The 15500-nt window shown below is 33.6% G+C and overlaps 3 protein-coding genes across 3 annotated transcripts; 1 reads left to right on the forward strand and 2 right to left on the reverse strand.

Moving 5' to 3' along the window:
- Nucleotides 1-3122: 3122 nt before the first annotated feature.
- MONOS_10930 (uncharacterized protein) lies at nt 3123-4435 on the reverse strand (the record flags this gene model as incomplete). Its single annotated transcript, XM_067863417.1, has 3 exons — nt 3123-3887; nt 3950-4205; nt 4329-4435. 3 exons carry the CDS (start codon nt 4433-4435, stop codon nt 3123-3125), a joined length of 1128 nt encoding a protein of 375 aa, XP_067736584.1.
- A 3437-nt stretch (nt 4436-7872) lies between these two features.
- On the reverse strand, nt 7873-8253 carry MONOS_10929 (uncharacterized protein; the record flags this gene model as incomplete). The annotated part of the gene is made up of 1 exon (XM_067863416.1): nt 7873-8253. One exon carries the CDS (start codon nt 8251-8253, stop codon nt 7873-7875), a length of 381 nt encoding a protein of 126 aa, XP_067736585.1.
- Nucleotides 8254-11540: 3287 nt separating this feature from the next.
- Nucleotides 11541-12411, forward strand: MONOS_10927 (uncharacterized protein; the record flags this gene model as incomplete). The annotated part of the gene is made up of 2 exons (XM_067863415.1): nt 11541-11586; nt 11644-12411. The coding sequence occupies exons 1-2, from the start codon at nt 11551-11553 to the stop codon at nt 12409-12411; spliced, it is 804 nt and encodes a 267-aa protein (XP_067736586.1). The 5' UTR covers nt 11541-11550.
- Nucleotides 12412-15500: the final 3089 nt, after the last annotated feature.

Genomic DNA, 15500 nt, shown 5'->3' on the forward strand with positions numbered 1-15500 from the left:
CAGGAATGTGAGTTATTGTTGAAATGGCCAATCTCCGCTTTGTGGAGCAATATGATGAGAATGGAGCAGATTATTATATAGGCATTGGGAAATAAATGAAGTTACGGAAGTTACATGATTTTCATGATTTTTATTTGGAGCAAGAGATGAAAACAAATTCAACTGATGTTTTGTTGAATGAAGATTTATGGATGGAATTCTGTGAAGGACAAACTCCTCATAAAATTATATAGCATTTTGGAGCTGAAGGCAAAGGAGAAGCTTTTTGGACAAGGAAAGCAACTGGCAATATCGAGGGAAAGATATTTATAACGAAAAAAGGCAAGGAAACAACAATTAGCAATGGAGCTGGAGAACAGCATTTCTTGATGGACATTTTGGTTATTTAATTGAAATGAAAACTTGTGTTTTGCAGAGTTTTTAACAGCTAAGCATTGTTGCGCCTTCTCATGAAGTTGAGAAACGTGAAATGAATATCATCAACTCTGTTTCAGTCTCTGCTTTTGAAAGATTTCCAAAACAAGTCAAACATGCTTCAGTTGTTTCTTATTTTTCACATTTGCGATATTTTCAGAAAGAACAGACAGAAGCCTTGGAACTTCAGCATCACAGCTCGCTTTTGATGAATTGAAATGGAAATATTCTTCTTCTTTTTCTTCTTTTTCTTCTTCTTCTTCTTCTTCTTCACCTTCTTCACCTTCTTCACCTTCTTCACCTTCTTCACCTTCTTCACCTTCTTCACCTTCTTCTTCTTCTTCTTCTTCTTCTTCTTCTTCTTCTTCTTCTTCTTCTTCTTCTTCTTCTTCTTCTTCTTTTCCTCCTCCTCCTCCTTCTTCTTCTTCTTCTTCTTCTTCTTCTTTTCCTCCTCCTCCTCCTTCTTCTTCTTCTTCTTCTTCTTCTTCTTTGCCTTTTTCTCTTCTTCCTCCATCATCATCATCATCCTCTTCTTCCTCTTCCTCCTCCTCCTTTTCTTCCTTTTCTTCGACAACTTCATTGATTGCCTTATATAGCCATCGCAAAGTACAAATGAAGAAGAAACTGATACAGAACAAAAATGAACATTTTGCGAAGATGTTAAAGAGGACAAATGCATAATCACTCCAGAATAGATAATCTGGAAAAGGAAAAATGGCTTCACTTCGTTTCAGATTGAAAGCGACAAAAAATGCGATTCATTGAATGGAATGCACTGAATCTCTTTCTTCTCGTTGTCAAACTTCCTCTTCATGTTCTACTCTCAAACTTCTCCTCAATTTCTCCTTTTGATTCAAAGTCTTCCATGATTTATCCTTTTCTGCATTCGCCTGTTCTTGTTTGAATCAGCTTGATACTTTATTTGATGGCAATGGATGAGAAAAGGAAGCTATAAGCTCTGAAGTGGATGCAATAACTTTGAAGTTGGGGAATAGAATCTTAACATACAGCTGAACAAGAGGAAAAAAAAGAAGAATAGGAAAATAGAGAATTCTGTAAAGATAAGAGGACAAAGAATAAGTTGAATGCATGTTTGCAGATACAGGCTGTTGATTTTGCAAAACATATTCATATGAACACATCTTATTGAGGAAAGTGTTAATTCTGACAGCACAAGGCAAATGGATTGGAGACGAACAGGCGGAATATGCAGAGCTTAAAGAGAAAGAATTAAAGAATGAAGAATCAACGTCAAATACAGTCACGGCGATAAACTTATAATTCTCAGTTTATGAAGCGCTTCTATTTTGTTGAAGCTCAAATGAGTTTAGAAATTCATTTCTTCTTTATTTAGTTCATTGAATCATCAACTTCTTTTTCAATTAACTCATAAAAGATTTATTAAGAGTTTAATCCCTTCTTTCTGAACAGTTTTTTTTTCTAGTGAAAATTTAGCAACTCAGTCGAAGATAGATGTATCAAGTGGAAGTGAAATGAAGCATGCGAAATCGATCGAAGAAGCACACACAAATGCAGCAAATGCGAAGAAGAAAGGCAAAAAAGTGGAAGAAGAAGTTTTCATTTGAAAATTGAATCAAAGTTGGCAGTTCAATGAGAATTTTACAACCACTTTTCAATCAAGCGGTTTTGTGGCTTCAAAACCTGTTTCATCACAAACTTAATCATCAGATGCTTCAATTTTTAAAAAAATTCAGTTGCATCTTCTGAAATTCTTCAATATTTCATTCATCAATCGGTTCCACCATTGTTTTCCTCTTTTCCAATTGTCACACAGAGATAATATCGTTTTCAAGAGAATATTTCTCATATTTTCTCAAATTCATCGCGTTGCATCAATCATCCGTATGAAAAGCATCATTTGTTGCTTTTCTTCCTTCTCATTCACATCTATCATCACTTTCAATGGAAGAGCGTGAATCTCAATCAGAATGTTGGTTCATTCGACTTCTGAAAAAATCGGTTTGGCTTAATCTCTGCTCCGTGAACGAATTTGTGCTGTTTAAGGAATATTTAGCTGTTGAAGGACGATGAAAAATACAAATGAAATGCTTTGGACAGAATACACTAATCAGTCAAGAGAATGCTATTTCTTTGTATTCGTCGTTTTGGATTTCTTAATTTCTCTTGCTCATTGGGAATTGGGTGAGGATATCATATTTTTGATGAATATTTGGCAAAGCAAGTTGGACTGAAATACAGAAAGAAAAAGCGGGAAAGAGAAAATGTCTGCGTTGAGAAGCTTCAATTAACACACAAACGACCAATAGAATAACGCTATCTTTCCATTCAAATTCATCTTACAAATCCTCTATTTTCATAGGGCTTTGATTTCTCTTTTTCAGTTCGATGAAATCTGAAGGAACGTGGAAAAACAAAGAAAGAAGTGAGAGGAACACAAAACTGCTGAAAATAACAGAGGAGAAGATTTTAAAGTTGATGAGTGAACTAGTGAACATTGATTTTTAACATATTTTTTTTTAGGTTGACAATTCATTCAACAAAGATTCTTGATGAAAGGAAAAGAAAAGAATTTTAGATTTTTCTTTTTTTATTCTCCAAAAAGAAAGTAAAAACATGATTTAAATGATCCATTTATTTATTTATTTATTTATTTATTTTTTCATTTTGCGAAATGAATGAAAAAAGAGAAATTGAAAATAAAGAGTTACAAAATATAATGTATTTCCTCAAACATTCACAAAATATTCAGAAATTTTCAACAATGTTCCAAGAGAATATATTCCGTGAAGAAATTCAAATTTTTCATGAAAGCTTGCGATTGTATCTTCGTATCCTTCTTCTTCCAGCTTTTCAAAAAACTTCCTGTTCAACTCTTTTCTTTTCGCTTCTTCCAATTCATCATCTGTCTTCTTTTTCAATCTTTTTGAAACATTCATAAAGAAATACAAGCAATTTCTCATCACATTGTCATCCAACGTTGGCAGCTGCATCCCCTCCAAAACAGTATCAACAGCTCCTCCATTCAATAAATCTACAACTTTCACAACTCCCCATTTTGCTGCAGTTCTCAAGGAATAAATGCACTTGAAACTAATTTCTTCATTATTCCCTTTTGCTGCTCGATATATCTGTACAATGCTATTGATTAGCTCAACATTTTCTTCATTCCTCAATTTGTTTTTGTAAATATAAGAATTCAATGTTTGCAGCCATCTCACCAATGTAAGCTCTTCTTTCGCTTCTTCTTTGCTCATTTCCTCTTTTTTCTTCTTCCAATTCACGTTTCTTGTAAGCTCTTCCAATTCTCTTGCTGCTTCTCTTCCAAAATGCAGCTCATTCGCAATTGTATCTTCCAAATTTCTATCTTTGAAAAATCTATATATAAAAAACAGCCAAGCAGATTGATAGGCCAGATGAGTTAGATTTCTGTGTTTCTGCTGATGTTTGATGATTTCTGTAATTTCCTTCAAATATAGTTCTTGTTTCACTTCCTAATCAGAAATAAAAAGGGAAAAAAGCAAACATGACAAAAATGAAAAAGAAATGTTCAAACAATACATTCGTTAATGTTGCTCAGCGCCAGCAAAGCCATTTCCACTTCCTTTTGTGCCTCCTCGTTTTCCTCTTTTACCGATGCAGCTTTCAGAAGGCAAGGGACTATAATTGAAATTATTTCTCCAATTTCACTGGAATAATAATGCAAAGAAAGATAGCATTCGCAAAGATCAACAAGAAGACTTTCTTCATTTTCCTCATTTTTCTTTTCTTCTTCAATAATCATCTGTTCGAATCTTCCGCCCAGCAAAGAACTATGAAATCCATAAATCCACCAGCCAAAAAGGACTTTACAATATCCAATGCGTTTCAGCAACAACAATGTATTTTCCATTGAAAGTTTCTTTTCTTCAATCATTTTGTATATTTTATCATACAATTCTTCGTTGAAAACTACTTCGAATTCTTCTTCATTCATTCCATCAACTATTTCATTCATTTCTTCAATTTTCTGTTTCTGTTCGGCTTCAGTGAATTGTTCCATCTGCGAAAGTTTCTCTTAAAAAATTGAAAAATCCAAAGAATGAAAAGCATTCATTTCTTATAACACTTTGCAAACCAAGATATATTTGACTTTTTGAAGTTGGCTGTGAAATCGCAAAATGAATTCAAAACAACATGTAAATTCGTTTTCGAAACATTCATGGTGTAATGGAATCAATAGAATAAAAACACCAAATCAAAATTTTTTAAATAATATAGGATCGAAACCTCTTTTGCCATCAATGATTTTTGCCTCAAAGAAAGAAAATCTATGATACAAAATAATCTGGTTTTTGGATAAATTAATAAGGGTGACCAACCTATAATTATATAAGTGAAAATTTTTGATTGATGATATGTTGAGATAAAAGTTTGTTTGAGCTGCTTATGTTTACTTCCACGGATGCAACCATGCGAGTTATTGTACTGCAGAAGAACAGGAACTTTTCTTGCAGATGGAGGAGCGGGTGGCTGTTTGCATCGGTTAAATTTGAAAAGTGAATTGGTGGAGGAAATTGCGTGAAACTTGAACTTAGCTGTATATTGCAAAACATATGACGCAACATCGGCTGCGATATTTTGAATGAAAAATAACTCAAGCAAGAGCAGAAAAAATAATCAGAATGTTTATGAAGGATTGAAATGAATGGCTTGCTCATTTCGAGGGAAATATTGTGTAATTGACATATCTTTTGCTTAGAGCTTGTTTTGCGTGATTATTTGGTGGAAGATTTTCTTTATGGGAAAGGAAAGGGAATTGGGGATTGGACAATGGAGGAAGAGAGTTGAACGAAGCACTCAGCAGGCCTTTTCAACAAACGCATTGCCATTTACGCGAAACCCGTTGGAAAGTCATCAGCGAAGACATGACACTGATTTAGGCTTTGAAAAGGAGTTAATTTTGAGGATGTGTGTTTTCATTTGAAATCATGACTGGTTTCACAATGGATTCTCTACGTTCGATGACGTTCTTTTCCAGATGATTGTTATCCAGTTGCCTGTTTTTTTATGTGGTGAGAGGCAATTTTGGAGAACAAGAAAACCAGCTGGGCTGATAATTACCAATCCGTTGGAGATGGGAAAATAATTCAAGGCCAAAAAGATGGTTTACTATTTTATTTCATTCATTTTTCTTTTTAAATGTTCATTGAATGAATACATATTGGTTACGAACAGGAATGCTATGGAAAGAAATCTTCTTTTCATTTCGCGAAAGATTCAGAAATTTTGAGATTATTCTTGTTTGGGTTGCATTCAACAATAACATTCGTGACTTCTGCCATCTATTTTTCATGATTCAATCATCGATTAACTCATCTTCTTCTTTATAGTCATCATCATTTCCAAGAATTGTTTGATGGAAACAGCAATTTTGATGCTTCAATGGAAAGATTTGCAATTTTGGCGAAATATGCAGAATTTAAGTTGGAATTGGAGTGCTTCCAAAAAGAGAAGAGAAAAAGGAGGGAAGATTCAGCGATGGACAAGAAAACAAGGGAAAAATGGTTGTGAACAAGAAAAGTGGATTTGAAGAAGAAGAAGAAGAAGAAGAAGAAGAAAAGAGAAAAGAGAAAGAGGAAATAAGCAATTTTTGAAAGAAGAATTGGATACTTTCTTATGAATGAAATGAAAGAAGAAAAGATGTTCCTCATTACGAGGAAAGAAAGTTCAGAGAAAGAACTTAGCTATTTTTTATTGGAGAAAGAGAGAGAAGAGGAAGAAAGCAGAAGAAAAGAAACAAAATAATCAGATGTTGGATTTGAGAAAAGAAGATGAAAATGTTTGGATTTTTTATTCCGGCAAACTTCCAAAAAGATGAGCCGAAAGCGGGAATTTTCATGGAGAAAAATGAGTGAAGTGGATTAGAAGAAGAAGAAGATAAAAAGGCAAAAGCGGAGAAAATCAAGCAAAGAGTGATATTTCTCCGGATGATACTAATTATCCGGAAGTGGTTCTCTTTCATAAACATGAGGAATTTTGAGGATATCAGCAGGAAAAGAGAAGAGTAATTATCAAAAGAAGAAAAATAAGAAAGGAGTTATTTCTCATCAGATGATTTGTGCGAAGAGGTTTCAAATTTTTTTTAACAGGTTAAAGAGAGAAAGAGAAAAGATTACCCAATGAAACATAAATAAAGAAGGAAGAAGATGAATAGAAATGAGAGAAAGGAAGAAAAAAAAGGGAAAGTTGAAATGGAAAAGTTTAAGGAAAAAGAAAGTTATTTCTTCGTTTTCTCTCAATTTACATAAAAGGTGGAGAGTATGATTACTCTTCCGCTTCGTCTTCTTCTTCTTTTTCTTCTTCTCTTTCTTCTTCTTCTTCTTCTTCTTCTTCTTCTTCTTCTTCTTCTTCTTCTTCTTCTTCTTCTTCTTCTTCTTCTTCTTCTTCTTCTTCTTCTTCTTCTTCTTCTTCTTCTTCTTCTTCTTCTTCTTCTTCTTCTTCTTCTTCTTCTTCTTCTTCTTCTTCTTCTTCTTCTTCAGCTTCTTCTTCTTCTTCTCTTTCTTCTTCTTCTTCTTCTTCTTCTTTGTTTTCTTCGTCACATCTTCTGTTCTTCTCTCGCCCCTTTCTCCTTCAGTTCCTTCACTTGCTCGACCAGTCATTGGACCGTCTCTTCGTACAACGGCTTCATTTACTTCTAATCCTTCTTCTTTTGTGCAAGCTCCATCTGCAGCATCTCAATCTTTTCATTGAACAACACATTCAACTCGCTAAGCGTCTTCTCCTTCACTTTCGAAAACTCCATCAGCATTTTCGTTTCCTTCTCCATTTAGCTCATCTTCTATTGATCAGTTACATCTGCTCTTCCGCCACCGCAGACACCAATACCACTAATACCACCACTATTTGCCCCAGCGCCATTTTTCTCCGATCTCTCGCTGATCCCAGGTCTCGTTCCCTCACTTCCGACTTTTCCTTCCCTCGCAGATGTTTGCTTCTCCCACAACACTCACCTTGTTTCCAACTATCGCAACAACCTCATTCCGACTGATGTGCTGCCCAAGCAAAATAAACACTGCCATCCCCGATGTTCGCTGCAAACTTCTCGTAGCACTTTGAACACAGACCTTACAGCAGAATTACTGAAACTGAAGACGGAACCTCCACACGACAAACAAAAGCCGGTAAAGATGACATGTCAAGCGAAATCAACAATCTCACCAACTAATCCTTTCATTGACCACTCACCTGCACTCCCAGCTGTATTCAGCGCTTATTCACAATATCAGTCCATGCATCCATTGGCTTCTCTTTCTCCTTCATAGTTGACAGTTTCTCATGCTGCTCCATCACCACTACGTTGCACTTCTTACTTTGCTTCAAAATCTTCCTCTTCTTCATCTGTGCTATTTCGTCCTTCTCATTCCACTACTCGACTTACCAGCTCATCTGCTTCGATATCCTCTCGTTTCCTCGGATCTTTTGCAGCGAAATGAAAAATTACGAATTCCTTTTCTCCATCTCTGACTTCGTATTCTCAAACTTTTCCTTCTTCTCCTTCTCCATCTGCTCCATTTGCTTCTTCTTCTTCTTCTTCTTTTTCTTCTTCTTCTGCTGCTGCTTCATCTTCATCTTCTTTTTTACTACTCCCTCCTCTTCCTCTTCTCCTTCTCCTTCTTCTTTTTTTTCATCTTCATCTTCATCTTCATCTTCCTCTTCCTCTTCCTCTTCCTCTTCCTCTTCCTCTTCATCTTCTTCCTCTTTTTCTTCTTCATCTTCTTCCTCTTTTTCTTCTTCTTCTTCTTCCTCATCTTCTAATCCTTTCTCCAGCACATTAAGAGCAATTGCTGCAGACAACAGAGTCGCATCTTCCATCATCATCGCCTCTGTCTCCAGCGCCTTCACCTCCTCCTCTCCTCCACTTCACACACCGCAACCCTTCTCTCCATCACTTTATCATCCAACATCACCACCACAATCCTCGACTGCAGCGATCGCCACATCTGCAGTGAAGGGTCAAACAGATCATAGAAAGACAGGAACGCATTTACATCCTCCACCGCAAAGATCCGCTTGCTCTTCTTTTTCTTTCTCCTCCGATTCTGCAAGCGATGGAAGCTGTACTACCACCAGTGGAACCGAAAGCATCACTGAAAGATTCTCATCATAGGAAAACGCAATAATCCCATTCAATACAACCAGCTGATTCACAACATATCCCTCGAAGCGTCTGTTGCTCCCTCAGTTACGACTTCTTGTGATTTATATATGCTTCATCTGCCTCAGATACAATAATCCGCAGCTGCCTCTCTTCATCGTCTATTCCTGCTGCATACATGAATGATACCGCTACAGCCAAGGCATTCGAAGTGTCAATCGCATGTGCTGATGATGAAGATGAAGATGAAGATGAAGATGAAGATGAAGAGGAAGATGAAGAAGAAGAGGAAGAAGAGGAGGAAGAGGAAGAAGAGGAGGAAGAGGAAGAGGAAGAGGAAGAGGAAGAGGAAGAGGAAGAGGAAGAGGAAGAGGAAGAGGAAGAGGAAGAAGGAGAAGGAGAAGGAGAAGAAGAAGAAGAAGAAGGAAGAGGAGGAGGAGAAGGAGAAGGAGGAGAAGAAGATGATGATGAAGAGGAAGAGGAAGAGGAAGATGAAGAGGAAGAGGAAGAGGAAGAGGAAGAAGAAGATGATGATGATGATGAAGTTAATGCTTAATGATCAGAGTTCACACAATGACTGCTTTCGTAATATATGTTTCTTGAATCAACAAATGTGAAAAAAGAACGAAAGAAGAAAAAGAAGAAGGGTCATCTGAGAGAGAAATGGAATGGAATGAGTTCAATTGTTCTCTTTGGACGAGCTGGGAGGCAAAGGCAAGTTAGACTTATCAAAAGAAAATGCAGACATAGTTGACGGATTCAAATTTCATAACAGCCAACAGCAGCAAGAGAAGGCAGATTCATTCCATATTGTAACATGGAATTTGATGGCAATTCTAACAACAAAATTCTCAAAAACGAAGAAGGTCTTCTTTGTATCAACCAAGTTTATAAAAAAATATCATCAATGAAGAGATCGAAGGAGAAGGAGAAGAAACCAAACAATCCGCAAAAATGCTGCTTGAAATGGATTGTTCCTGAAAATGATGCACAACATGAAAAAAAAGCTGCTCATTGGAATGGAAATAAAAAGACATAAAATAAAAATAATTAGTTTTTCATTGATTATAAAAAGTCCTCAAAAGAACACATACACCCTCCCAATTGTAAAAGCAGGAGATTGTCCAATCACCGATGCTGCCAATCTCCTTTTCCATTGTTTCCCTGTGCTCCTTTCTCCATCATCATTTTTTCTCCTTAAATATCCTTCTTTCTATGTTTTCATCCGTTTTTTTCCTGAAAAAAATATCTCCGAATTCTGTTCTTTCCAATAACTGTCCAATTGTTGTCGTTCCATTTCGCTCTCATCAAAATGCTTTGAAATTGAATTTATTTTCATCCCCTCTCCCAAATGAATACTAAAAATTTGCAATTCACATCTGCTGATTGTCTCTCGGCATAGCTCTCTTTTTATATTCTCCTCAGAAAAGCAAATGAATGGCCATTTTAATAATTCATCAGATTCCTGGACTCTGAGAAGGCCACAAATGAAAAATTCTTTGAAATAAACAAGAACAATTAAAAAAATGCAAACATCATAATTTTCATACATCATTTTGGAAAAAGAATTTCCTTCAATGATGCTTTTCATAAAAATCATCTCTCCCAAATTCATCATCAATTCCCAACCGTTGCTATCTCGTACCAACGCACAAAATAATATCTCCTATCCTACAGAAAATGGTAAATGTGTATGATACGACCAGTGAAAAATTCATTAATAACGATTTCTTTTTCATATTCCTTCCGGAAAATAATTAGTGCAATGAAGATATAGTTAATTTTTAACATCAATTTTTACAAAGAAAGAAACTTATTTTTTTTTCAATTTATGAATAATGATGAAAAATTTATTTTCGTATTGAAGCCCTAATGTCTTTATAAATAAAGAAAAAATGAAATTTCTTTTAGGGTTAACCCTAATTCATAAAGTTCTGATGTTAAAATTAGTTTATAGAAAAAAAAAAACCAAAAAGAAAACATGATCAAGTTAAATGATGGGCTTGATCAAAGATTTTTAAGTCTTAAAGAATTATTTCATTGGAAGATAATTTTATTTTTGAATAGAATTTCAGAACTGATCTTAATTAATGAGTTCGTTAAGCCCAGTTTCGATACAGTTTTTGGAGTTTACAAGTAAAATTTATTACTGGCCGTATAATCCCCTTTTACCCAGAAAATATTCGTTCGCTGATCTCTCATCTTGTCAATGGATAATCTCGTTCAAATAAAACTACTGGATCATTGCATCCATAACAATAAACTTGAAAAGATAAAACATTGTTTCTCTTCATAATCCTTTGTTAAAAATGGCAATTCAAAATAGAACGGTTTAAATGCATTTATTTATATAACTGATTTGAGTTTTTATTTTCAATCTATTTCTTCTATCCTTACGAATGCGAATTCAATGTTAATATCAATATGATGTTGTTTTCTGAATAAAATGTTTATAAAAATGAAGGATACGGACAACACAAAAAAGTTCACTCGTATGCATTCGTTGTTGCATCTGAATACCTGATGTTTATGTTCTTTATTTTATTTCAATTGAAGAATTGTTATATGAATTAGAAGACTGCGCCGAGGATGAACAGAAAGCGAAAATTGAAAAAATGTATGAAGTTATGGAAGAGATGGATAAAGAAGAGTTCAAATATGTTTTTACAATGGGGCAGCTTGAAACATTCAGTATTATTAACAAAATGATTGAAAAAAAGAAAACGACTGTGGAAAATGCAGTTCTGTTGCTGAAGCATATTGGATATTGCAAAGCATTGAAAGACATCTGGATTAATATCTTTTATACATCGTCGTTGATCAAAGGATTAGAAGAGATGATTATTGATGAAAATAAGAAAAAAGATGAAAAGAACGAAAAGCTCCTGATTGATCTTTGCGAATGTTATCTTTTGCTAAGTAGTTGCTTCTCATCTGATTTGCTATCAATTTGTGTGCCCTTCCTGCTGAAATATGCATTGAGCAAGAAGAGAAACAAAGAAAATCAAAAAGAAGTGGAAATGGCATTGCTTGCATTGAGTAATGTTAAATTTTGCGTATGAATATTTCTATTTTATTTATGATACTATTGATTTTTTTCATTATTTTTTTAGAAATTGAAAAAAGAACTTTTCTTGGATGAGATCAAAGAGATTATAAAATACCATCAGAAACATCGGAATCTTACACGAATTGCATATAAGTCGGCTTGGTTGTTTTTGATAAATAGATTGTACAAAGATAAAAGTTTGGAAACAGTTATTGTGAATGAGCTGCATTTTGGAAGGAGTGCCGCAAGAGAATTGAAAGAGCTGACAAAGTGTGTGAATTGGAAGAGAGAGAAAGAAGAAGAAGATGGAAGAGGAGAAAGGAAAGAAGAAGTTGTTTTATTGGGATGGCTGAATTCATTGGAGTTTTTCTTTCGTTTCTGCGAATTGCGTAATGGAGGATATGTTGAGCTTTTCAGCAGCATTGTTGAAGTGCTTCGAGCATCAAGGGATGATTTCAGAGGGATTAGCAATCAATGCATATATTTATTTGATAAAGCAGCAAAAAATAAGGCTGTGCAGATTGATTTCTTGCTGAAAAGTGGTGCTATTGATATTATTTTGGAGGAGATTCATCGATTGAGATTGAATGATGAAGCAGCACACGAATGCTTGCAATTCTTTAAGAATGTTTCAAAAAGATTGAAAAGGAAGAAGAAAGATGAAATGAAAGAAGTGGGAAAAAAACCAACAAAAAAGGAATTGTTTGAAAAGTTGGAAGAAGAAGGATACGAAGATGTCATTGTTAGCTTTTGTGAAATGTTTGATTTACTGAGACAAAAGTACTTTTATGCATATTCATCAAATGTTTCTATTTATTTTGTGTATATCTGAGGAATTGAAATGAATTTCAACTTTGAAAATCAAAAATCAGATGAACTGTGAAATTTCAAACCAAATTTCCAGTTCCTCAATGTTTTTATTTTGAAAATTTCAGCTTTGAAAGCCCAGAAATTTTTATTTGAAAGAGTTTTACAAATATTGGATTGTTTTTTGAAAAGTTAATTTTTTTCTTTTTTGCAACACACATTGAAGAATTCAACAAGCTTGATTCTTTTGCTTTTCATTTTTTTCCGATTTTAAATTTTCTATTTTTTCTCTTTTCTTTTTCTTTTTCTTTTCTTTTCTTTTTCTTTTTCTTTTCTTTTCTTTCTTTCTCTTTTGGACAAGTAGCTGTATTCAAAAATGAAAAATAGTCTTCACTCTTATCATTTACTTACAAAAGAATTAAATTTTTTGAGAAAAACCCAAACTTTTTTACCATTTCTTAACCCAATCAATAGATAAAATGTGAAATAAATTGGTTATATCAAATCAATCGTGTTATTTCAAGTTTCAGCCACGAATTTTGAATTAACCCAGTTATTTTGAAATAATCGGGTAAAACTTAAATCTACTGGAAGTTTTCAAAAATCATTGAATTGAAATATTTTTGATAGAAAAATGGTTGCGACCATGTTCTGAATTATATTTTTTTGCATTTTCAATGGAAAGATTTTTCAAATATTCATTTTTTGAGTTTTTATTGCATAAAGTTTTAAATGGATTTTTATCCATCAAAGCATTAAAGTGGCATGAATATTCGTGTTGGTGATTATTGTCTGTGAAAAATATCATCAGTTGAAAAAACAAATCAACTATTTCAATCTGAATGCAGTTTTTTTGTGAATTCTCAAGATTTTCCAATTGATTTCTCGCATGATTATTATATTTTTTTCATATTGAAATTTTGGAAAAAAATAAAGCTTTGACAAATTTCACATTTCTATTGAAGAGAAATATAATTGTTTGTTGATTTTAATCAAACAGTTATGGTCTCCAATAATAAAATAAAAATATGCAATTCAGAAAGAAATGATAGGAGATATGAAGGTCAGACATGAAATTCATAAAAATTATATCATAGGGTCAACTTTTTAATGGGACTTTTTTCTTTATTGGCACTTTTTTTGTTTTTGCATGCCAATCATTCAAAAAAGCTTGATGAACCACAACACTCGGATGAGGGTGTTTATAAAACAAATACATTAAATTACCGGTTTGTTTTTTAAATTTTGTTTATTTTTCGTAGAGATACAGCAATTTTTAATTTATTTTGAAGTGACTTTTTTCAGCCGAAGAAGCGTTTCACAAATTTTTGAAATATATTTTTAAAAACTACTGGCATTATCCTTTTTATATTCAAAATCTTAAGTTAAACAATTTGTTTTTTCTTCATTTTTTCACATTTCAATTTTTTATCTACATGCAAACACAAATTTGAAAATTTCTTTGTTATTAAAATGAAGTGTTAAAAATAAAAATATGATATGAAAATTACACACTCTTTTGAAGAAGTGTGAAAAAGGTTCAACATTGAAATTTTCTATTTCCATCAAACTCATCAAAATGAAATAAGTTTGATCTCAGATCATTCAATGTAGTGACCATTCACCTTTTTGATGCAAATAGAAAATTTCTATGTTCAACCTTTTTCACACTTCTTCATAAGAGTGTGTAATTTTCATATCATATTTTTATTTTTAACACTTCATTTTAATAACAAAGAAATTTTCAAATTTGTGTTTGCATGTAGATAAAAAATTGAAATGTGAAAAAATGAAGAAAAAACAAATTGTTTAACTTAAGATTTTGAATATAAAAAGGATAATGCCAGTAGTTTTTAAAAATATATTTCAAAAATTTGTGAAACGCTTCTTCGGCTGAAAAAAGTCACTTCAAAATAAATTAAAAATTGCTGTATCTCTACGAAAAATAAACAAAATTTAAAAAACAAACCGGTAATTTAATGTATTTGTTTTATAAACACCCTCATCCGAGTGTTGTGGTTCATCAAGCTTTTTTGAATGATTGGCATGCAAAAACAAAAAAAGTGCCAATAAAGAAAAAAGTCCCATTAAAAAGTTGACCCTATCGTCTTCGAAAATTTGAGATTTTGAGATGGCATGCAAATTTTAAAGAGTGAAACTTGTCAAAAGAAAGAGTGATTGTTAAGCGAGAAAAGGAAAAGAAAGCAAAAAATAATTCGAAGATTAGATGCGCGTAATTATATGAAAGTCAACATCCAAAGCAAATTAATTAAAGAGGACTTTTTCTGCAAGAAATTTCAGATTTGAACTTCGAGATTCAAAAACAAGATAATTGAAGAATATAATGAGTAATGCACGTTTGGATGCTCAGTTAGTTAACACTTGCTAACAGATTCGGCGGAGGAGACATGCGTTGAATGCGTTCCCACAAAATTCAAAATGTGGAATTTTCAATTTATTTTTTGCTCAGCACTGAGAGAAGGAAAAGGACTTTTATTTTATCCTGTTCAAGCAACAGCTCCAAATGATGGAATTTATTACTGTTTTATGTTCTTCCATGGAAACAAATGCCTGACCAATATTCAATATGACTGCGACATTATCTATTCAGATTATTGCAATATCTTTTTGAACTCATATAATCCGTTCTATGAATGCTACACCACAAACACGAATGAACAGAGAGTATGTTATGGATATAATTATGCAATTGCAAGCGCTAGGACATATCAGCACACCGAAAAGAAGGATTGGCTGAAGGACAAGACGATTTGTGTTACAGCGAATGGAAATGATGGATTTCCGCTTTGTGGGGCAAATGAAACATTTCCTTGTCTGACAGAAAAAAAGGGTATTTGAGATGTGTGAGGTGCAGATTAGCATGGCAATCACGTTGATGGAATTCGTCATCAAAGCGAGACAACAACTATTAAGATTGTTGAAAAGAAGATTTCAGTCATTGGAACGGACAAAGAGAAAAGTTCTATTGGAACAGAAAAGCTTTCCTTATATTCCCCAACAACAACAGGACTGTTGTTCAGTTTGACGAATAGCTATTTGTGGACGACTCATTTGAAGATTGATTTCTGACTGAGCCTTGGAGCTTTTGTTGCT

Source organism: Monocercomonoides exilis (assembly GCF_001643675.1).
Source record: "Monocercomonoides exilis strain PA203 chromosome Unknown scaffold1-2713096, whole genome shotgun sequence".
NCBI lineage: Eukaryota > Preaxostyla > Oxymonadida > Polymastigidae > Monocercomonoides > Monocercomonoides exilis.